Source organism: Vipera ursinii (genome assembly GCF_947247035.1).
Source record: "Vipera ursinii genome assembly, chromosome: 4".
Taxonomy (NCBI): Eukaryota; Metazoa; Chordata; class Lepidosauria; order Squamata; family Viperidae; genus Vipera; species Vipera ursinii.
The window spans coordinates 20,291,756-20,314,895 of NC_139514.1; the positions used below are offsets into that span (position 1 = coordinate 20,291,756).

A 23,140-nucleotide genomic window follows, 5' to 3' on the forward strand; every position below is an offset into this window, starting at 1 on the left:
TCCACAAGTCATAAAAGGGCCAAGTTTGAAGACCCCTGCAGTATTGCAACCCTTCCCTCACGCCTCGCCTTAAAATTCGTCTCTATCAGCAGACCCGTATTGGCCATGTAGAAGGAACAACCTCTCGGGCACACCTAAGTATCGCGAGAGTCCGTCCCCCCCCCCCCCGGCGGGGAAGCCCAGTAAAGCAACCCAACTTTGGTGGGCGCCGCCATCTTGTTTCGGCAGAGCTTGAGAAAGTGCTTCCGGGTGAGCTTGTCGGTCGGCGGTTGAAAAGCGGCGTCTTAGTTTCGACGGGGGTTTCGGACGAAGAGCCGTCCCGATGGCGGTGGAGTCTCGCGTTACTCAGGAGGAGATTAAGAAAGAGCCCGAAAAGCCGATAGACCGCGAGAAGGTACAAAGGAGGAGCTGAAGGTGGCGGGGAGAAGCGGGGCCGGCTGGCTATCGCTTGGCTCGCCTTGATCGTGCTGTACTCAGGTTGGATGGCGAGCAAACCTCACCTTCGTCCTCACATTTAAAAATCTGATCAGTTGGAGACGAAGGGTAGCCGAACGTAGGAAAGCTCTCTGCAAAGCGAGGTGGAAACTTAATGCAATTTCAACGCTCTCGCTACTTTGCTTGTGCTTCCCTGCCGTTATGTCTACTGTGGGTCTACTGCAGCGTTTCCCAACCTTAGGAACTTGAAGATGCGTGGACTTCAACTCCCAGAATTCCCCAGCCAGCTATGCTGGCTGGGGAATTCTGGGAGTTGAAGTCCACGCATCTTCAAGTTCCTAAGGTTGGGAAACAGTGGTCTACTGGGAACATTTGTGCCACAAACGAGCATAAATTAAATTTACACGGACTGGGTTTTGTATCTTGTACCAGGTTTGAAATGCGGTTGGCTGATTTTGGCTCTCGAGTTGCGTGAACATGGCAATTAAATGATAATTACTTATCAGCCTAGGTACTCTCTCTCTGCTGCCAGGAGTGATCCTAAATATGCGTTTGTCATACTCAGCCTTAAAGTCTCATTCAAGTCAAGCTTTACTTCTAATGAGTTTCTGGGCATGGCCAAGCAGTTTTCTTGACAAAAATAGGAGAATGGTTTGCAAATCCATATTTTGATTTCTCAATCCAACCTACATACTTGAGCTGTCTTGTTGGTTTTCCCATTTAAGCATCAATCATATATGACCTTACATAATTATATGCTTAAATGCCTAATGCATAAGTATCATTGGGCTTGGTAAATCTAGAAAGAGTTTGTGGTCTCTTTTTTGGACGGTGCAAATGAGAGTATGAGAAAGGCCTATGCACTAACTAACAAAACATTCTAAATATTTTAGCTAAGTGTATTTAAATTTAGAAGTACTGATATTTATATAGCTATATAGATAATTGACATAATAAGCCATCTTTATATGCAAATTCAGCATCTTGTTAAGCCGATTTAGATTAATAGAATACAGTATTCATGCCTAGCAATCAGTAAAGACTTCTGTCAAAATGGGCACAGTAGTTGAAGTATCATAAATATTATGGACTCATAAGACCTTGTGGTTGGAGATAATCTTTGTAGAAAGGTATAAACTTCTGTGATTGTTTTGAGCCAATTTTGAGTTGTTTATGGAAATATCAGAAGTGTTTAAGGAAGGCAGTAGATTTTAAATTAAAGCATTCTAAACTGCTGCATAGGCTGGAGAAGTATGCTGTGAAGCTGGTAAGTTGGAGAAAACTGGATGTGGTGCAGGAAGGAAAACAAAATTGTTTTCCGGTTGAGCTCCGGACGGCGCCCGATCTGCGCTCCTTTCGCCGCGATCTGAAAACATACTTGTTCGAGCAAGCCGGCCTGGCCTGAGGGGGGATTGGTGGGGTTTTTTATCATTTGTATTGGGGTTTTTACTATGTATCAATTGTATTTTAATCGGGCATGTATTTAATCATCTTTTAGTTTTTGTAAATTTCTGTGTTTTATTCTTGCCCTGTACACCGCCCTGAGTCCTCCGGGAGAAGGGCGGTATAGAAATATTAATAAATTAAATTAAATTAAAATTAAAAATCACAAATTGCCGCCTCTTTTTTCACTAGTTGCTAACAGACTTTGAAAATTCTTCCAGATAGGATTTCTGTGTTATATGCATTATATTCTTTTTCTGTTTCTCAACAAAATTTATACATGGTATAAATACAGTTAAGACTGGCTGTTGGCTTTGCAGACTTGTCCCCTCTTGTTGAGAGTCTTCACCACGAACAATGGGCGTCATCACCGAATGGATGAATTTGCGCGAGGAAATGTACCTTCCAGTGAACTTCAGATCTACACATGGTGAGTTGTAGTTCTTCCCTATACAGGTACCATTTGCCTGTATCTCAATATTGCATTAAAACACATGTAAAGTATCTTTTATGGTATGATAGCAGAAAGGGGTTGCTGCTTTTTCTAGTGTACAGAAGTTCTACTTCTGATAGATAAAAGGCAGAAAAATGGACAGTTTGTAGCAATGGAAATTGCACTCTAGTGAGTAAAACAGACATATTTGGGAGAAATGTGAACGTTGCCATGTTCACCAAAGAAAGAAGTCTGCCTAATTTGTTTGTAGAATTGCCTGTTGCTGATTTTTTACAAACATAATTGTTGATAGATATGTTGGTTAGGCTTCTAAAGACAGAACACCTGGATATGTATATTTTATTGCATATTCCTAAAAAAACAGCACCTGAAAATTAATCTGTGTGCCTGAGAGGAGAAAAAGACTATATGATTGCTAAATACATGTGGCTACTAGAGCAAGTAGGTGATTTGTATATTCTGTTTGAATGGTTACATACATGGAAAAATTAAGTCATGCAAATATTGGTGGAAGGACAATGGTTAATATTTGGGAGAATTAATGATTGCAAAAGAAACAAAAGTAAATGAGTTTTTTATCACTTGGATATTTGAAGTGACCTAGTTAAGAGAAACATCAGAAGAAATTTAATATAATGGAAATGGGGTACTTAAGGTGTGTGTGATGTAAATATGGAAGGTCAGGAAAGTGAATTCAAAAGTGAGTTTGATATCAAAGTGATTTGAGGAGGTTTCCTCTTATAGTGAACAAGGACTAAGTTATATAAAAAAGATCAGTAACTTAAAAAGGAGAAGACTTGAATGGAGCTGAACGTCTTAAAATAAGTGAGAAGTTTGAAGGATGTAAAGTAAGAGTGTATAGATATGATGGAAACAAGGATGGTTGGCAAAGGAAAATATATGGAGGGCTGTGGTGTTGAGATAAGATAAAATTATTTTATTCCTCCTTTAATTTCCTTTGCTTACTACTAATGAAAGACATTAATATGATAGATGTATGGGTGGATTTCTACATGAATGCTTTGCAGAAAAAGAGTTAAGTGCTAATTAGAATCAAGACATAATGACTTGAGAAAATACAAAATATCTCCATGTTCTGTTTCTCACATAATTTGGGAAATCAGAGGAAGCTAATTTTGAAAAAGATGTTTACCACCAAAAGAAATTAAATATTTGTGAAGTGCTTAGTGGGAAAAATATTTGATGCAGTACTTTTCAGTTCTCTGGATTCTTAAGTTCTTATAATTAATACCATCAAGTAAGAATCTATATTAACTAAATTGACCTTGATTTTGTTTTCCTCCAGGATGGACGCAACTTTAAAAGAGCTGACCAGTTTAGTGAAGGAAGTCTATCCAGAAGCAAGAAAGAAGGGGACACATTTCAACTTTGCAATAGTTTATACAGATCTCAAAAGGCCTGGGTACAGGTAATACAGCTGATGGTAACAGAGAATCTACAGTGTTGTTAGTTGTTTGATAATTGTAGCATACAATATGGAACAAAAATTAATATAATGATGAATCTTGAACTTAGTGCTTATAAATTAAAGAGTCTTATAGTGGTTAATTATATCGTTTTCCTATAAAATATATTTCTAAAGTTATGCAGGTGCTAAATAAGTATATATCTCTGAATTGTAGCTGTCAATTATTTCAGGAGAAAGCAGCTGATTTCTTTCAAATGGAGAAAGTTATTTGATGCTAGGAAAAATAATTCCTCTCTAAAGAAATTACAAAGAGCTTAAATTTGGTAGCCAGAGATGAGTGTTTTAAGTTGCAAATTTCAGATAGCTAATTATGAGTAGGATTTTTGTACATTTAAATTAAAGAACATCTGTTCTTCCAGTGCAGTTGCTTACTTGAAGGGCAGCTTAGCATAATGTGAGTAATTGTTTATAGTATGATTTCTCAATGACATTTAAGCTATCATTCTCTTTGTGCTCATGCTAGACATTTTCTATAAATTTAAAGCATTAACTTTTAAATAATATGCATTTGTCTTGCATGCTTCCTAGTCTTTGTATTTGCAATGGGCCACAAACTCAAGGTTGTATTGAAACATTACAGATAGGCTTAACTAATACTAAAAAGGTTAGGTGAAGATAACACATGAAACAGTCTAGGATTATGGTTGAAAAGCTGCTGAGGTCAATAAGACACAAATCTAAACAGAAGAAAATGTTAACACTGTTATGTATAACACACAAAAAAATCAGCTGAAGAACACACACAAAAGGATATATGGTTAATTCCAGTTTTCTGGCATATTATCTTCATGCCCAGGGTTCACAATAGATAGTACTAGGGCAAAGGAGGTAGAATATGTCACGTTTAGTTAGTTAGTTACATTTATATACCGCCCTTTCCCTGAGGACTCAGGGCGGTTTACAGGGAATTAAAAATCCAACATACAAAAGTTAAAACCGAATTAAAAAATATTAAATTGACCCTGTACACAATTAAAACCCCAATAAAAAATTTCTCCTCAGCCTGGGCCCGAGAGCTCAAAGAGCCAGGTCTTCAGGCCCCGGCGGAATGATCGGAGGTCGGGGGCAGTTCTCAGCTCCACCGGCAGCTGGTTCCAGAGGGCAGGCGCTCCCACTGAGAAGGCCCTATCCCTGGGTGTCACCCGCCGGCAATTTCTCACCCGCGGAACCCTGAGCAGACCCTCCCTGTGGGAGCGCACTGGGCGAAGGGCGTTTGATGCCGGCAGCAGGTGTTCCCTCAAATAACCCGGACCCAGGCCATGTAGGGCTTTATAGGTAATAACCAGCACCTTGAATTTCACCCAGAGGGCAACCGGAAGCCAATGCAGCTCGCGGAGTAGAGGTGTTACATGGGAGTATCGGGAGACCCCCATTACAACTCGCGCGGCCGCATTCTGCACCAGTTGAAGCCTCCATGTGGTCTTCAAGGGCAGCCCCATGTAGAGAGCGTTACAGTAGTCCAAGCGGGAGGTCACAAGCGCATGAGTAACTGTGCGTAGGGCATCTTGGTCCAGATAGGGACGCAACCGGCGCACCAGGCGAACCTGTGCAAAAGCCCCCCTGGTCACGGCTCCTATATGGTCTTCAAAATTGAGCCGTGCATCCAGGAGGACGCCCAGGTTGCGAGCCCTATCAACGGGGGGTAACACCTCACCCCCCATCATTAAGGATGGAATAACTTGGTTAACCCGAGATGCCGATATGCACAGCCAGTCAGTCTTGGCGGGATTGAGACGAAGCCTGTTTCTCCCCATCCAGACCTGAACCGCCTCCAGGCACCGGGACATCACGGAGAGGGCATCACTGGGTTGGTTTGGGGTGGAAAGAAAAAGTTGGGTATCATCAGCGTACTGGTGATACCCCACCCCAAAACCATGAATGATCTCGCCCAGCGGCTTCATATAGATGTTGAACAGGAGGGGCGAGAGAACCGACCCCTGAGGAACTCCACAAATGAGAGACCTCGGGGCGGATCTCTGCCCTCCTGTCAACACCGACTGTGAGCGGCCCTGGAGGTAGGAGGAGAACCACCGTAAAACGGTGCCTCCCACTCCCAGCCCCCTGAGACGCCGCAGCAAGATACCATGGTCGATGGTATCGAACGCCGCTGAGAGATCTAATAGGACCAGGACAGAGGAGCAACCCCTGTCCCTGGCCCTCCAGAGATCATTCACCAGCGCGACCAATGCCGTCTCCGTGCTGTGTCCGGGCCTGAAGCCCGATTGGTACGGGTCCAGATAATCAGTTTCCTCCAGGAACAGAGGGAGCTGGTGCGCCACCACACTCTCAACAACCTTCGCCAGAAAGCAAAGGTTGGAGACTGGACGATAGTTGTTTAAAACAGACGGGTCCAAAGCAGGCTTCTTGAGAAGGGGTCTCACCACCGCCTCCTTCAAGGCGGCAGGAAAGACACCCTCTTTCAAAGAAGCAGTTATTACTGCATGGAACCAGCCTCGTGTTCCCTCCCGAGCCGCATAAGCTAGCCAGGAGGGGCACGGATCCAACAAACAGGTGGTGGTGCTCAGTCTCCCCATGATCCTGTCCACATCATCAGGGCAAACAGGGTCGAACTCAGTCCAGATAACGTGCTCAAGACCGCCTGATTCCTCCACCTCAGACTCTGCCCAGTCAGAGTCCAAGCCGGTCCGGATCCGAGCGATTTTGTCCGCCAGATGATGACTAAACTCCTCGGCTCGTCCCTGCAAGGGATCCTCTCTCACCTCCTGGTTAAGGAGGGAGCGAGTCACCCTAAACAGGGCGGCCGGGCGATTATCTGCGGACGCGATAAGGGCGGCAAAGTAGTTAGACTTCGCCGTCCTTATCGCCGCAAGATAAGACCTTATAAAGGTTCTTAACTGCAATCGGTCGGATTCGGATCGGCTGGACCTCCAACCGCTCTCTAGACCTCGTCTCCGACGCTTCATCTCCCGGAGCTCCACAGAGAACCATGGGGCCCAGCGGGATCTGCGACGGGTCAGAGGTTGCATGGGTACAACGCAGTCGAGTGCCCTGGTGGCAGCCGTTTCCCAGGCCTCCACCAGAGCATCGACTGGGCTGTGGGTAAGGGTGATAGGTATAGGCCCAAGCGCCCTCTGGAATCGATCCGGGTCCATTAGGCGCCTGGGGCGGAACCACCTGGTCAGTTCCGCCGCCCAGCGGCGGGGGGTGGCATGACGGAAAACCAGCCTCAGGAGGTGATGATCTGTCCATGACAGAGGGGTAATGGATGGGGAGCCCCCTCCCAGATCATCCAACCACTGTCCAGACAGGAACACCAGGTCGAGAGTATGATCCCCCTCATGAGTCGGGCCCTCAATAACCTGGGTCAGGCCCATGGCTGTCATGGAGGCCATGAACTCCCGAGCTAACTCCGACGACCCTCCCAGTGATGGCAGGTTGAAGTCACCCAGGACTATAAGCCTGGGAAACTCCACCGCCAACCCTGAGAGGGTGTCGAGCAGCTCAGGCAGGGCTGTTGCCACATAGCTGGGCGCCAGGTATGTAAGCAACAAGCCCAGCTGAACCCGAGGACCACATCTCAAGAGGAGGGATTCACTCCCGGCCATCTGGACAATGGTGGCCTCCCGGGGACACAAGGTCTCCCGAATAACCACTGCCACCCCACCACCCCTGCCCTGAGCCCGTGGTTGGTGCAGCACTCGGAAACCCGGCGGGCATAACTCGGAGAGAGGCACCCCTCCCTCCGAGCCCAGCCAAGTCTCCGTGATGCACGCTAGATCCGCACATTCCTCCTCGATCAGATCACGGATGAGGGGAGCTTTGTTAACTACGGATCTAGCGTTAAAATAGACCAACCTGAGCTCAGGGGCCTGATCACCCTCATCCCCGGGTAAGAGGGTTCTAACCGGAGGGTCGGAGCGCGCCACCGCTCGGAGATAGCGGGGGCGCGATCCCAGATGTTGATATGGCCCTCCGCGCAAACACCTGCTGCCATACCCTATCGCCGTGGGGATTCGATGCCCCACCCCCACACTCCCAGCGCCAGCAGCCACCTCCCCCGACCCCGTCCCATCGGGACCTCTAACAGATCCAGACTGAGTGCCGGTTACAGATTTCCTCCCTACCCCCCCTCCCTCCCCCTCCCTAACCTCTTAAAATAACCGGCTAAGAATCTTATCAGGGGCCTCTTGGCGCATCTTAACTCGAGGCCCCTATCTAAGCCCAACCACCTCTCGGAGTCCCAAAGCTTGGACCCGTCATTAAGGGGAGTATGGAAACAGGCGACAGGTCGCGCCCATGAGGCAGAAACCGCCCTAAGGGCATACAAGTCCGGTTCGGAATAGCGATAGACCATATTGCGCTCGAATAGTCTCTTAGGGCCGATGTTGCAAGTATATCCAAAGGATCGCTCGTTGATGGTACATAGATGGAGAAAGAAGAAGTCCAGTGGGCATATCTCTCAATCTGCAAGGCCATCTCAGCTCTCACCTGAAATGGAAATCCAAGGGACAACCTCAGCCGTCCTCTCACTCCGGCTGAGGCGTCTAACTGGAGCAGAGAGAGAAAAGGGGGATCCTGAGCCAGGCCCACCCCAACTGGTCTCTCACACCAGTGAGATGGTCGCTGACCAGTCCAAAACCGTCCTCCCACCACGGTTCGGTCCCGTCCACATTGGGCTATCAATAGGGAGATCTTAATTCCCATCAGGTACGGAGCCAGCCATAATGCCTGCCTGTCAACAAAGAAAGTAAAGGACAGGCAGGCCAGGCCTCTGTCGATCCTCACACCGCCAACCAACGCCGTCAGTCTGAGGGCGTTGAACATAATTATGTACCGTTGAGTTACATAATTATGTTCAACAAGTTTTTCCCATTTTGGTTTTGAATAATTTGATTTCCTGGAGGAAAATAATGTCCCCTTTGTTTCTTTCTACAGGGTGAAGGAAATTGGTAGTACAATGTCGGGAAGAAAGGGCACAGATGATTCCATGACTTTGCAATCTCAGAAGTTCCAGATAGGGGACTACCTCGACATAGCAATTACTCCACCAAATCGAGCGCCACCTCCTTCTGGTCGTATGAGACCTTACTAATATTTTGCCGTACATCACTGCCATCTGTAGACCTTCATCGATTTGTTTCTGCATTATTGTACTGATTATTTTTTTAAATATAAAGTGAGAATACTAGAACACTTAGTGATCTTAAGGGTTGATAATTGAATTATGTTATTGTACAAGGTGTGCCCTCAAGCTATTAGTTTCCTTTGCCAGTTTTTTTTATAAAGTTGACCAAAACAACACCTATTCTCTGTATTTTTTTTAAAAAAAACTTGTTATGGAATAAAAATGCCATTACTAACTTGTTTGTGATTAAAGGAATGTGTATTTTATAAATATAATTTCATTGTAAAATGAACTAGAACATACATGGTGCTCATTCTTGCCTCAACAATACTGTAGTAAATAAATATATAAAGAAAAATATGGACTACGGTGTCATATTCCAAAAAAAGTTATCACATTGCTTTACTTTTCTCTCCGCAATTGCTTTCTCCCACCATGAATGCACCTGCCCCCACCTTTGTGTATTATTGTGCCAAAGGGAAAAAAACTCTGGTAACTACAGTTAGTTTACCTATAGATAATACTGTGGCATTCAGTGCCAAATTTTAAGTATTGGCAGACTTAATTTCAGTGTTAATTTTGAGAAGGAGGAAGTTCAACTCTACCTCTTTTCCTTTTTTGAAACAAGGAAAAGAAGGAACTTTCTGTTGCTAGAAGACACATTTCCTTTTGTCAGCAGAGGAAGCAAGCAATGTAATTTCCGTAGCCAAAAAATCATTGCTGCTTATTCTGGAGGAGAAAAGCTGGTTTTTTAAATATGTGAATAGAAAGGCAACATTGAAAACTAAAGAACCATAAGAACAAAATGTTGCATAAGGAGAATAGAGAGAAAAGCTGTGGGGGAGGACTGGGAGAAAGGAAAACGGGGTGAAATAGTGGAAACAAATGCAATCAGGGTGGATTAAGAAGGATGGGGAAAAAGAAAAACAACTATCCTTAGGTGGTCTTGAATCTTCAACAGCCTAAGGTGCTCTAATTCCTTTCATCTATACTTTTCCAATTTTCCCCAATTCTTCCAATGTTACATACTTATCCCAATTTACCCCCCCCACTGGAAAATGAGTTTCTCCGCTATTTCTGAGATTCCTAGGTTATCTGCCAAAAGTACAGTCTGCATCTCTGGAACGTCACATGTCATAATACCTCTTGCCAATCACATTAGCATCTCTTATCTGAATGCGATGCTAATCCTCACTGTTGCATTTTTGACCTGTCTAGAAAATAGGTGAGGTGGTCTAAAAATGCATCTGTACTGAAAACCTGTTTCTAAAATGTTGAAACAATTCTAAATTTCTGATAGGACATTTTGACTGTAATCCTATTTTACTAGCAAGTCAAACATCTAATAGCATACATCATATTTTCTCTAATAATTTCACAGAAATGTTAAATCTATATATTTTCTAGAATTGATAAATACCGGTAGTTATTTTGTGTTAGCTAGGCAAATGATTAAAAGCTATGTTTACTTACATAATATTTGATAAGAATTAAGTAGGTCTAGCAATTTAAAATATTCTGTTCTTTATTAGTAGCATTAAAATGCTAATATGCTTTATTCAGGTATTCACTGGTTCTACATCAAGGGTGCTATCATCTTTGGCTTCTGAGAGATGTCCCATAAACCCCGGTTTTATTCATTTGAGGGCAGATAAAATACTGAACTCGGAGGGATAAAGCACAGATACTGGTCGTCCTCAACTTAGAACCATTTGTTTAGTGATAGTTCAAAGATAACAGTATTGAAAAAAGTGACATGAACAGTTTTCACATGACTGTTGCAGATCCAAATTCAGGCACTTGGCAAATGGCATGTACTTAAGACAGTTGCGTTGTCCTGGAGTCATGTGATCATTTATAACTGACAGCATATTTAGTTCTTTGTTGATTTTTACAGGAGTAAAAATGATTGAATAGTTTGAAATTAGAAGTTATAGTTTACAAAGTAGTTTTTTTTATTCCTGTTAAGTTTCCCAAAACCTCTTTAGATTGGTAGTCGAAGAAAAAATGCAGCTTTAGTCTTCATTTCATCCAGAGTATTTTCTGCAGATGTAATAATGAGGGACATTTATATTACAATCTTGTTTTATTAGCTTCAGCTATTAGTATACATGTTTCACTAGATACGAACATTTATTTTGCAAGATTCTCAATTAGGGAAATAGCATTTGATTTGTGATTTCACTTCCAGAGTTAGCTTTAATAGGAAACTGAAAAGCAGTATTGGCTAGAGTGGTAGGGCTTTATATCCAAAGCATTTGAGAAGGATGAGTATTTTGATTCCTTCATAATAGGACTCTCTCCCCAGGAAATAACTAGCATCTTTATTCAATTGACAAATAATGTTGGGAGATCTTAAGCCACAAATTGATTTCCTGACAACAATGATTAGCATCAGGAAAGTGTGAAAATGGTTTGTTTAGAGAAATCATACTAAGTGGATCATTATAGGTAGTTAAAAGACAAAATATTCAGTAAGACAGCTCATTAAAAATAGAATATATTATTCTTGGTTATCGTGTAAAAAAATAGCACTTGGGTTAACTTGTTTACAAGAAACAATATCTCTTACGTTTTGTGTGAACCAGCCAAACTAAATACTGTATATAAGGATAGAGTACTACTTATACTATCAATGCTCATTTTTTTTCCTGCCAAGATGGAATAAAAATTATTTGGGGGGAAGGAAAGGGTGGCAGAAAAGTATCAGGATACCAAAGATTTTGATTGACCACTGTTTAAGACAAAGATAAAAAATCTCAATTGCACGAAAGTGCAAAAAACTCAACTTTCAAAAACTCTGATTTCATTCACAAAATACAAGGGAAATGTACTTTTTGCTCAAATCTTACCTGTTTTCTTTGTTATCAGTACAAACCGAAGCATTTCCTTCTTTAGTTCCTTTCTCAACTGATCTGGGTACTTCTATATTTGGATTGTACTGGGATAAAATCTAAAGAAGTTTAAACAAGAAGAGAGTTTGAAAAATGGATGTTTCCAATTTTGCTGATAAAATGATAACTTTAGTGCAAATTAATTTTGCACGTCAAACCTGCAAAAGATTCTTTGGAATCACAGTTATTTCGGGCGGTGGTAATGGTGAACTGAAGAGGTCCTCATATACTGACTTTGCTGGAGAAGTGGGTTCTCCAATATATTCCAGATATTTGTCTGAATCCAGGACAGGTCGAACACTGTCTTTTATAATAAGATCATTATCTGGCACTATCTTAGTGGCACTTACATGCTAAGGAAAGAAAAAAACAGTGTTGAAATTTTGAAACATAGTTATATTTTTCAGCACGTATTAACCAACTAAATCAAGCAATTATTGAGATATTATTCTTGAGGCATACTATGGATTCAATATGTGACAGACATTTTAATAAGAGATTCCTAAAATCTGCCAGTCTGTTGCTCAATGCTTACCATAGGTTGTATTTGCTGAGATTTTGCATCAAGTGGAGGTATTTCTGTGGTGTGCTTAGGAACATCCAAATGATTACTTTCTGGAGAGTCTGATAAAACAGTGGTCTTTCTGTGGGGAATTTTCACTCCAGGTGTGCAGAACTCAGGTGTAGCAGGTGAAGCCAAAGAATCAACATCTGAAAACATTTGATTTATTCACACTGAAAATGTTAAATTATGCAAAAATGGATCAAAGGATTGATTTAAGAAATATGCTTCATGAAAACAGAAGACTCATTCAGCAGTATCAAAAGAGAGCAGAGGACAGTTTAATGTACCCCCCCCCCCCGCTCTCTTCTGCCATTTTTGCAAATTTGAGATTTCTGATTGTTCCTTTTTCCCTCTATCATCTATAACCTATTTGGAGATATCTGGGTGGGGTGGGATAGGGAAAATGTCCCTGAATACTACTGGCAATGCTATAGGAAGAGTTCTGAGTTTTGATTTGTGGGCTCAGCAGAAGCAAGTCCAGAAACTATAAGATTTTCCTTCACAACAAGGAGTTATTCATCAAATCCCAAATGTTAGATGAAATACATTAAGGCAGTTTTTCAACCTTGACATTCTCAAGTTGATTCCCAAGACTTCACTTAGGAATACGAAATATCCCGGAAGTTATTTGACCTACATAAGACTTACCATATGCTTCATTTGATTGCCTGAGTGCTACCACATTCTGATTCGATTCCATCATCCCTGCTGATCTGGTCAAGTTATTAGCAAAAGACAAAAATGTTATTTAAATAAAAGTACAACTAATCTTATACATGACACCATACAAGTCTTCTATTTGCTGAAACTGCTGATGTGAATTAATACATTTTTGCAAATATGTATTTTCTCATAATTATTGGAAGAATAAAATTAATGGTTGTAAGAATAGAAAGATATGTATACAGTAGAACATGCAATGATATTAGTGTAAACTAGATTTAGATATATTTCCTTTTCCTTGTTTTTCTTTGCTTTATTATTTCTTATTCCTTTTCTATGCTTTGCATAATGTTATCTCCAAAGGAACAGCAAAATGGGAACAAATGTTACCTATGTCATTACTGACTTTATTTCTTATTCACTTTTCTAAATCTAATATCCATATCTTAAAATAATAAAAAAAATCTCATCTACTTTTCTTCCCATTTTTGATATTTACTTTAAGTTAAATTATAGATTGTGAGTCCTCTTGTACTTTATAAAATTATATAAAGGTTTGATGACCTAAACATACAGGGTAGGGTTGGGCAACCTCTTTTGTGGTGTACAGCAACCAATTTGGGGATAGTGATGGATGAGTGAGCTAATGCTAATGCTCACTAGATGGGGTATATCACATGTGACCAGCACAAGGATTTTCCAATCCCTCTGTCATTATACTTTATACCAGGGGTGTCAAACTCAATTTCATTGAGGGCCGCATCAGCATTGCGGTTGCCCTCAGGGGGCCGGGTGGGTATGGCCAGGGTGGGCGTGGCCTACTGGGTGGGCGTGGCTAGAGTGCATATGGCCTACTGGGTGGGCATGGCCAGCTCTACATAATTTGTATCAAGGGTGCCTATGGGGGCCTGGGCAGGAGTGGGACAGATCTGAGGGTCTCTGGCAGGAGGAGGGTCTCTGGGCCAGGGCCAAGGCAGTGGGGGCCGTTCCCTCACTGTTTCCAGGATGGTTTCGCGGGCCACATGAAACCACTTTGCGGGCCGGATTTGGCCCCCGGGCCTTGTGTTTGACATGTCTGCTTTATACTAACTTATGAGTTACACTACTGGTTCCTCATTTTCCATCAAAATGATAGGAAACTGCACCATACTAGTTTCAGCAGCTTGCTACTGACATTCAGCAGCATAATTGTTGAGAGCCTAAAGAACACAATTCTTGCCATTATGAGCTATCAGCTTCAACCAGCATGACCAACAGTCAAGAGAAGTAGATGTCTTCTCCTGCGATGCTTTGCAACAAATATATCAATCCTTTCTCAACTATATTCAGAGACGGCTCATTTTTTATTCCCAGTGGGTTTATGCTTCCCTACAAGGCCATGGCTTGCAAGCTAGGGCTTTTTCCAGGCTTTCAGCTCTTCTTTGAACAGCAGGTAAGGAGCTGGAGGCTTAGGCCAAGAAGCCCCTTGCAACATAATGGTCAATTTTACTACAGAAAGCTTTGCTCACATCACAACAGCTTTGTTGTTGTTACTTCATGGCTGGTTTACTGTAACTGATCAACCTAGGGCTGCCATAGAAGACGTTTTTGGAAATTGCAAGATGATTGAGCATGCAGGACCCAAATTGTTCTGGTCCACTCATGTAATATTACATTACTTTTTTGGGAACTGCTTAGCTTCCAAGTACACCTCAGGGTGCTAATTATTACCTTTAAAGTCCAATATGGCTTAGGGCTTGTACATATACAAGATTGCCTTCTCTGAGTTGAATTTGCTCATTGTGTGAGATATAGAAGGGAGTGCTGCTTAAAGAGATCCTATGCTTGAATTTTTCAGGGATGTTCTACCTCAGAGGCCATCCCGCCCTATTAGTTTTGGAGAACCATGAAAATATGACTCTTCAGAAAGCTATTTGGACATGTTTGAACATTTCAATACATAATTCTGCAGCAAGATACATCATGGCCTTCTTGTTCATGCTACTGTCTTTTTATATTTCAGTATTATGTTATTACTTGAAAGCTGCTTGGAATCTTTAGAAATGGGGCAGCAGAAATGATATACTTATGCATGTAAGAAGATAACATCAAAATATTACTCTTATTACTTCAGACATAAAAATACAAAATTACAGAATAATAATAGTTATATTTTTGTAGTGATTTCCAGGGATACTACTTACCTATTTTTTTTTGCTTTATTAAGTAAGAAGATTGTTTGGTCTTCCATTAAATTTGTGGTTTCATCATTTACAGACAGATCACGCCCGTGGATTTTGAAATATTCTATTTTGGGTGACAAATATTCAGATTTATCGACTTTCACATCTTCCTTCTGGCTATGTGGCATGTGCACTGTGTCTGAAGTACTTGGAAGGGCATATTTTGAAAGCCCAAAATCTGAAAGCTGAGGAGTTTTCGGAGGACTATGAGATCCAGATGACTTTTGAGGAAAATCAAGAGGTTTTGGCTCTATTTGATCAGATATAGCAGATTCAGCGTTGGTTTCATCTTCAACCTTTATTGCTTTAAGAACAGAATTGTCTCAATCCGGTGATAAGGCATACCAAAAGTCAAGGAATACATCACAAATGTGGATTTTCTGTACAAATCGTGCCCTTCTATCATTACCATTGCTTGCACTATAACCAAGGTTTCACCACTAAATCAAGCATTTTAACCATGCTTTTTTGAATAAGCAATAATGACCTCTATATAAAAATAAGAGATGAATAATTCTAAAGCCAAAGTGTGTTATGTCTTGGCAATGTATATATTTAAAGAGTTTTTTATTCTCTTTATTTTTTAAATCATTTTTTAAATCATTAAATTTTAAATCACTTTTAAACAAATACTTATTTTGAATGCATTTACAATATAATCACAAAGCTTTTAATCTAGAGGTTCCGTGTTTAATATTATGATGTATCAGACTGCATATATCATTATACCAATTATTCCATATATGTCCTCTACTTAGTTATAAGAGAATAAAAAATTCCATACTACTACTACTACTATTGCAAATGCTCCATCATATCGCCACCCTATAGATGAAGTGGAGATGGAAAATCTTGCTAATCTGAATTGGTTTAAATAATTATGGGTTATACCAGTGTGAACATGCATCCTCAAATGCCATGGAAGGAAACACAATGGGAATAATCAGAAGCTATGTATAGATGAGCTTATTTTACAGAACAGAGGCCAGTAAATTTTGTATCTTAGGAAAACTGGCAAAAATTTAAAATAAATTGAGGCATAGTTTTTAGTACATATGCATATTATAGAAATTTTTAAACTTTTGACTTAAGCAGTGCCAAATCTGGCAGCAATGTTAAGATCAGACGTTTAAAGCTATAGAAGATGAAGTGTAATATTAGGCATTGCCAAGTTGAAGTGTTTATTCTTTTTAATATTAGCAATGCACACAGAAATAAACTGTGCAGTATATTAAAACACCAAATTTTCTAGGGGAAAAAATTACCTTCATTCAGGCCAATAAATGTCTTGTAACCATATTTCTGAAACAGATCTCTTATTTTTCCAATATTTGTTGCATTTTTCTTCATCAGAACTTTGCTGGCCTTTATGAAGTCATATGTGGCATCTCTTTCTGAAGAACTTGTATGTAGAATATTATCAGCATCAGCCTATGGTTTGTTTTTGTTTGAATTAGAAAGGATCATTATAAAGTAATAAACAGTAATAGTCAGTGTGTGTATGTATTAGCAAGTTACATGTCAGGTTTAGCACAAAAGCTGTTTATTACATAGAAGCAGCAACAAGGTTCCTTTCCTATGTTTTCATTTCAATAAAAACATAGTTTATTTTAGAACATGTCTAATTATGACTTCATGCTATCCAAAATGACTTGTGTTTTTAAATAAGGCTATCATCTCCTAATAGAAGATCTTAGGATTGGTGGGTTCTCTGGAAATATTACAAATTTACCATGGAAAGTTTCAGGAGGCATGGTATAGAAGAAATCAGGTTTTCTATCTCAGGGAATATGAAATACTATCACAGGATACTACCTAACACAGAGAAGCCAATTTTCACACATACCGATCTCCCACTAAACCAGACTTTAACACATTTAAAAACTATGAAGTCCTAGAGAAACAATTTGAAAGTGAAGAGAATAAAGAGAAGCAGGCCATATCTACCTTTAGTATTCTGACTTCAGAGTAGAGTTCATGTAGATATCTCATTGGAGAATCATCTTCAAATTCTTCAAAACATTTGAAAATAAATAATCACAACCAAAATCTTTAGAAAAAGAATGTACAACACTATACATCAATGTTTGTTATTTAAAAGGTGAGATGTTCTAGCAATATCAGAAAATATCATGGTCATCGGTTGGGAGTCCTGGGAACATTAGAGCTTCAGAAATGAACCAATTAAATGTATAATTCTTCTGAACTGAACTGAATCAGAAACACAACGTTTTAGTTAATATCCCAAATGCAGAATGACAGTGTCCGAATTTACATTCTGTGTTGTTTAAGCCAAAATCAGGTTGTTTGGTTTTGTCTTAGTGTAAGCTTTCTGAAGCAAAGCAATTATTTACTGCACTCTCACCTTCATCTTCTTCAAGTAAAATTTGCTTAAATTGCTCAGCCTGCTTCTCCAAAGTGACTGCCAAAGTTCGCAGTTTGTTGAAGAACGTTCCTGTTACATCCATACTGAAGAAAAGCTAATAGCTCATTCCTAAGATGAATTTCAGAAAGAATATGAAAGTTTTCAACTTTTCAACTTATGTTAAATGAACACATTAAAAGATTGCTAAAAATATATTATAGCTTAGAAATAATTGAAACAGTCTTTCCATACATGCAAATTTATATAAAAGGGGGAGGTTGATCTAGTAGCACATATATTTATCTAATTCTAGGTATTTTCCCTCTATATTGCATTTCTATGTGGAAAATGCTGTTTTCCTCCCAAGCCTTAAACCAGTGGTGTCAAACTGCTGGCCCACAGGCCAGATGTGTCATACCAAAACTGCACCCACCCCATTGCCAGCAATGAAAAAAAATATCACCATACGTCACAACATATCATGTGACATTGCAAATTTGACACCCATGCCTTAAGCAAATGACTATGTATTCAGAAAAAATTAAAGGGCTTTCCCACAAAGCAACAGTATTAGGCTTGACTGTTGTGATGTGCTCTACATAGGGCTGCCCTTGAAAAACCACTCAGAAGCTTCACCTGGTCTACAATACAGCAGTGCAGGCAGTGAAATGTACTGGTTGCCAGTTGGCATCTGGGTGCAATTCAGGATGAAGGTTATTGCCTATAAAGTCTTACCTCGTATTGTTAGGATATTTGAGGGATCACCTGATTCCTGTCATTTCTGACTGGCCAGTATGTAGCAGCAGAATTGGAGAGCTCTGGGTTCCTTTGATTAAACAGTGTCATCTATAAGAATCCCAAAAGTGTGCCTTCTATGTTAGGGGTCTCCAACCCCCAGTCCACGGACCAACACTGGTCCACAGCATGCCAGCAAGCAGGCTGCACAAACAACCAAAGCTCCATCCTTGGGATGCAGGCAGCATTCAAAACCACACCCCCTCTAGTCCGCAGAAAAACCTTTCTCCATGGCACTGGTCCCTGGTGCCCCAAAGGTTGGGGACCTCTGTTCTATGTCATGGCGCCTGTCCTCTGGAATGAAATTCCCCTGAAATCCATGTCACTCCCACCCTGGTGTTCCATAAAGCCTTCAAGACCTAATTGTTCTCCCAGGCATTGGAGTGATGCAGGTGGGGCTGTTTTGGGTGTGTCTCTTTATATTTTTTTGTCTGTACATTGTGTGTTCATCCCACCTTGGTTTTATTTGTATGAGCATTTATGTCATTATTTGCAAATGGCCTGGAATTACCTGGTGTCTAAACTGAATTAAACATTACAATTGTAACAGAAAATGAAACGGTACTGCATACATCTCCAGACATTGCCTTTCTCCATCTGTAAAGGTTCCCCCGCACATGCATGCTAATCGTTTCCGACTCTAGGGGCCAGTGCTCATCTCTGTTTCAAAGCTGAAGAGCCAGCGCTTGTCCGAGGACGTCTCCGTGGTCATGTGGTCGGCATGACTAGACGCCAAAGGCGCACGGAACGCCGTTACCTTCCCACTGTAGTGGTCCCTATTTTTCTACTTGCATTTTAATGTGCTTTCGAACTGCTGGGTTGGCCGAAGCTGGGACGAGTAACAGGCGCTCACTCTGCTACGCGGCACTCGGGATTTGACCCCCTGAACTGCTGACCTTCCGATCGATAAGCTCAGCGTCCTAACCCACTGAGCCACCTTGTCTCAATCTGTACATTGCAACCATGCCAATTTTTAACACATGCACAAGTACTGTACCTGTTCTGGGGAAGAAAATATTTTATCTAATCTCGCTGGCAATTAATCCACGGTGCCCTTCAAGTCTATCTAAAGCAAGGATAGGCAACCTTGGCTCTTTCATGACTCGTGGACTTCAACTCCCAGAATTCCCGAGCTAGCTGGCTCAGGAATTCTGGGAGTTGAAGTCCACGAGTCATAAAAGAGCCAAGGCTGCCTACCCCTGATCTAAAGACTCCCATTTGTCCTTCAGGAGACAAGAGGGGCGTTTAACAAGGACTGCAGGAAATCAGTTTTCGGGAGGCTGAAAAGCTTTCGACCGTCAGAAAAGTCTCGCCTCCCGCCCCCTCGTCTAAGCCAGGGGTCTTCAAACTTGGCCCTTTTATGACTTGTGGACTTCAACTCCCAGAATTCCTCAGCCAGCATACGCTGGCTGAGGAATTCTGGGAGTTGAAGTCCACAAGTCATAAAAGGGCCAAGTTTGAAGACCCTTGGTCTAAGCCTTCCTTGAATACCTCCGATCATTGGCAGAAGCCGCAGAGATGCGGGACAAAGGCGCCTTCGTATCTCGCCCAGACTGCGATCACCACTAGGCCTCAGACCACAGCTGGTCTCTTCTTTCCCTTCGCGGCGTTTTGAATTTCCCGGGACGGCGGCAGCCGATTGGCCTTCTTTATTGCAACCCCGTGATGCAGCCGGGCGTCAATTGGTCAGTCCGCATTTACCGGCCTTTTTTTTTACGACGCGCCCTCTTGCTTCAGTGCTCTCGCGAGAGGCGAGACTCGAGGTTCGTTCCGCGCAGCCGCCTTCGGAGCGCCATTTTGGCTCGATCCGGATCGCTCGGGCTGGAAAGGAGGCAACGAGGCCCGGTGACTTGGGAAGATCCCGGTGAGTAGTGTGACCTTGAGGCGGCAAAGGAACGTGCGGCGGCCCATTGCCTGGTTAGACGAGGGCGATCCTGCATGTCAGTAGTAAGAACCGTTGTGGGTGCCTGGCCGATTGAGGTCGCAGCCGGCCATTTGCAGCTGCGAGAGTGTTTTCTGCAAAAGCTTTCAGGTGGTCTTCAACGCCAGCCCGGTGCAAGTTGAGAGGGGACTGAAGCAGTTCTTCTCAACCTTCGCTACTTAAAGGTAGGCGAAATTCCCCAACCTGAATTTGCCAAGGTCGGGGAGAAAAAAAAAGTGCACTACAGCACGAATTCTATTTATACCTTGGTTTTATTTGGGTTCCCCCACTAGAGTGGGGAGGCATAGTTGGAAGGAACCTTGGAGGTCGTCTAGTCCAACCCCCTGCTCAAGCAGGAGACTCCGTATCCCAGGGGTCTTCAAACTTGGCCCTTTTATGACTTGTGGACTTCAACTCCCAGAATTCCTCAGCCAGCTTTGCTGGCTGAGGAATTCTGGGAGTTGAAGTCCACAAGTCATAAAAGGGCCAAGTTTGAAGACCCCTGCCGTATCCTATATCAAGTCCAGTCTCTTTTTAAACGCCTCCAGCGATGGGGCACCCACAACCTCTAGTGGCAAGCCATTTCATTGGTTAATTCTTTTCAGTATTGGGAAATTTTTCCTTGGTTCTAGGTTGCTTCTCTCCTTGATTAATTTCCATCCGTTGCTTCTTGTCTTGCCTTCAGGTGCTTTGGGAAATAGGTTGACGGCCGCCCCCCCCTCTTATTTGTAGCAGCCCTAGATATGGGAACACTGCTATCATTTTACTCCTCGTCCTTTTCATAGACTAGCCCAGGGGTAGGCAACCTTGGCTCGTTATGACTCGTGGACTTCAACTCCCAGAATTTCTGAGCCTGGCTCAGGAATTCTGGGAGTTGAAGTCCGCGAGTCATAAAAGAGCCAAAGTTGCCTGCCCCTGGACTAGCCGTACCCAATTCCTGCAACTGTTCTTCATATGTTTTAGCCTCTAGGCTGCTAATCATCTTTGTTGCTCTTCTCTGCGCTCTTTTCTCAAAGTCTCAACTTTTGTTACTAGTGTGGTGACCAAAACTCGAGGCAGTATTCCAGGTGTGTCTTACTATGGCTTCATAAAGCAGTACCAATATTTTACACCAGGGGGTCTTCAAACTTGGTCCTTTTCTGACTTGTGGACTTCAACTCTCAGAATTCCTCAGCCAGCATGCCTGGCTGAGGAATTCTGGGAGTTGAAGTCCACAAGTCAGAAAAGGACCATGTTTGAAGACCCCTGCGTTATGTGATCTTGATTCTATCCCTGTTAATGCAGCCTAGGATTGCACTGGCGTTTTAGGCTGCTGCCGCATATTACTAGCTGATATTTAAGTGATTGTCTACTAGGACTCCCTAGATCCCTCTCATGGTTACTGCTATTGAGCCAGGTTTCACCTAATCTGTATACTGTAATTCCAGTGGTATTTATTGCAATGTAAATTGCAAAATATTAATCCAAATAATTAAAATACCTGTATTTTTCACACCAGTATCCCAATTAGCATTAGTGTGCAAATTTCTTTTAAGATGCCATCCCTACTACTATTAATTTCATGAAAGCATTTGATCTAGTTTTCCTTTCTTTCAAGGACTCCTTTAGATTGAGTATTGATACAGAGAGAGACAATGGTTCATTAAAAAAACTTGAAAAAGTGCGCTTTTGATTTCTCCCCCTTTTAACTCTCTTGAAAAAAAATGAAAATATTTCATTTGTTTTTATGTCCTTCCAGAATCCAGCAAAAACCTTGATATTCCAAAAGACCTTTGGAGGTGAGCTATGGAGCCACCAATGCCTACATTAATCTAATACATCAGACATGTCAAACACAAGGCCCGGGGGCTGAATCCGGCCCGCGAAGTGGTTTCATGTGACCCGCGAAGCCATCCTGGAAACAGTGAGGGAACGGCCCCCACTGCCTGGGCCCTGGCCCAGAGACCCTTCTGCCAGAGACCCTCAGATCTGTCCCACTCCTGCCCAGGCCCCCATAGGCACCCTTGATACGAATTATGTAGAGCTGGCCATGCCCACCCAGTAGGCCATATGCACTCTAGCCATTCCCACCTAGTAGGCCACGCCCACCCAGGCCACACCCACCCGGCCCCCTGAGGGCAACCGCAATGCTGATGCGGCCCTCAATGAAATTGAGTTTGACACCCCTGTAATACATTATTAGGGATTTGTATTATGTTAATTCTTAATTTCTGTAAATGATCTGGAATCTCTCCAAATTGACGGCACAAATTACTTAAATGGAACTTATAAAAATTATTTCTGTTCTTTGCTAATGTAAGTCAAATACACTGACTTAGAATGTTTACCCACTTAATATTTCAAATAGTTAACATTTCATATTTGTTTTTACAGGGATGTTTCTTACTCGAGTACTATTTCGAAACAGAATTCCTGGAAAACAATGGATTGGTAAACATAGACGGCCAAGATTCGTTACACCTTTAATGAAGGCAAATATGATTAGGAGACTTGAAATTGAAGCTGAAAATGAATATTGGCTAAGTTGTTCATATATGACAAAAGAGCAGGAGTATCGCCACGATGAAGAAAATGTATTTGCATTAAAGCAGCAAAGAATAGCTGAACAGAAAGCAAAGTTTCCTGAACACAAGTATGCTTCAGAATATCTGAAACACCTTAACGTGACTAAGAGATGGGCAGATTACTGATATGTGTCCTTTGCCATTCTAATGGATTTTATGGGCTTGCTTTTGGGGACAATGAAACAGTGCCACAAAGTCAATAAATATATTCTTATTTTCAATCAGCTATTGGCTTCATTAATAC

The 23,140-nt window shown here is 41.9% G+C and overlaps 3 protein-coding genes across 5 annotated transcripts; 2 read left to right on the top strand and 1 right to left on the bottom strand.

Moving 5' to 3' along the window:
- The first annotated feature begins 208 nt into the window (after window positions 1-208).
- Window positions 209-9,254, top strand: SAP18 (Sin3A associated protein 18). The gene is made up of 4 exons (XM_083361608.1): window positions 209-394; window positions 2,199-2,308; window positions 3,639-3,761; window positions 8,718-9,254. The coding sequence occupies exons 1-4, from the start codon at window positions 323-325 to the stop codon at window positions 8,872-8,874; spliced, it is 462 nt and encodes a 153-aa protein (XP_083217734.1). The 5' UTR covers window positions 209-322; the 3' UTR covers window positions 8,875-9,254.
- Window positions 9,255-10,547: 1,293 nt separating this feature from the next.
- Window positions 10,548-20,070, bottom strand: SKA3 (spindle and kinetochore associated complex subunit 3). The gene is made up of 10 exons (XM_083361753.1): window positions 19,903-20,070; window positions 17,617-17,745; window positions 17,199-17,263; window positions 16,517-16,682; window positions 15,213-15,555; window positions 13,015-13,079; window positions 12,337-12,512; window positions 11,960-12,154; window positions 11,760-11,860; window positions 10,548-10,950 (listed from the first exon to the last, which is right to left on the bottom strand). Exons 2-10 carry the CDS (start codon window positions 17,717-17,719, stop codon window positions 10,935-10,937), a joined length of 1,230 nt encoding a protein of 409 aa, XP_083217879.1. The 5' UTR covers window positions 17,720-17,745; window positions 19,903-20,070; the 3' UTR covers window positions 10,548-10,934.
- Window positions 20,071-20,165: 95 nt separating this feature from the next.
- Window positions 20,166-23,117, top strand: MRPL57 (mitochondrial ribosomal protein L57). Of its 3 annotated transcripts, XM_083361870.1 has the most exons (3): window positions 20,166-20,275; window positions 22,071-22,110; window positions 22,706-23,117. In XM_083361870.1, the coding sequence occupies exon 3, from the start codon at window positions 22,708-22,710 to the stop codon at window positions 23,020-23,022; it is 315 nt and encodes a 104-aa protein (XP_083217996.1). In that variant the 5' UTR covers window positions 20,166-20,275; window positions 22,071-22,110; window positions 22,706-22,707; the 3' UTR covers window positions 23,023-23,117. The 3 variants fall into 3 exon arrangements, with proteins under 3 accessions (XP_083217996.1, XP_083217997.1, XP_083217998.1); XM_083361871.1 differs by lacking the exon at window positions 22,071-22,110 and having other exon boundaries at window positions 20,175-20,275; XM_083361872.1 differs by lacking the exons at window positions 20,166-20,275; window positions 22,071-22,110 and adding an exon at window positions 20,292-20,517.
- Window positions 23,118-23,140: the final 23 nt, after the last annotated feature.

Excerpts from the sequence above, each read along its gene's own strand:
- MRPL57 (XM_083361870.1), top strand. The coding sequence starts at position 22,708 with ATGTTTCTTACTCGAGTACTATTTCGAAACAGAATTCCTGGAAAACAA.
- SKA3 (XM_083361753.1), bottom strand. The coding sequence starts at position 17,719 with ATGGATGTAACAGGAACGTTCTTCAACAAACTGCGAACTTTGGCAGTC. Across the intron at positions 15,556-16,516 it reads ATTTATTGGCCTGAATGAAG|CAATAAAGGTTGAAGATGAA; the intron begins GTAATTTTTTCC and ends CTGTTCTTAAAG. Across the intron at positions 13,080-15,212 it reads AATAAAGCAAAAAAAAATAG|ATCAGCAGGGATGATGGAAT; the intron begins GTAAGTAGTATC and ends TAACTTGACCAG.
- SAP18 (XM_083361608.1), top strand. The coding sequence starts at position 323 with ATGGCGGTGGAGTCTCGCGTTACTCAGGAGGAGATTAAGAAAGAGCCC. Across the intron at positions 395-2,198 it reads AGCCGATAGACCGCGAGAAG|ACTTGTCCCCTCTTGTTGAG; the intron begins GTACAAAGGAGG and ends TTGGCTTTGCAG. Across the intron at positions 2,309-3,638 it reads GAACTTCAGATCTACACATG|GATGGACGCAACTTTAAAAG; the intron begins GTGAGTTGTAGT and ends GTTTTCCTCCAG.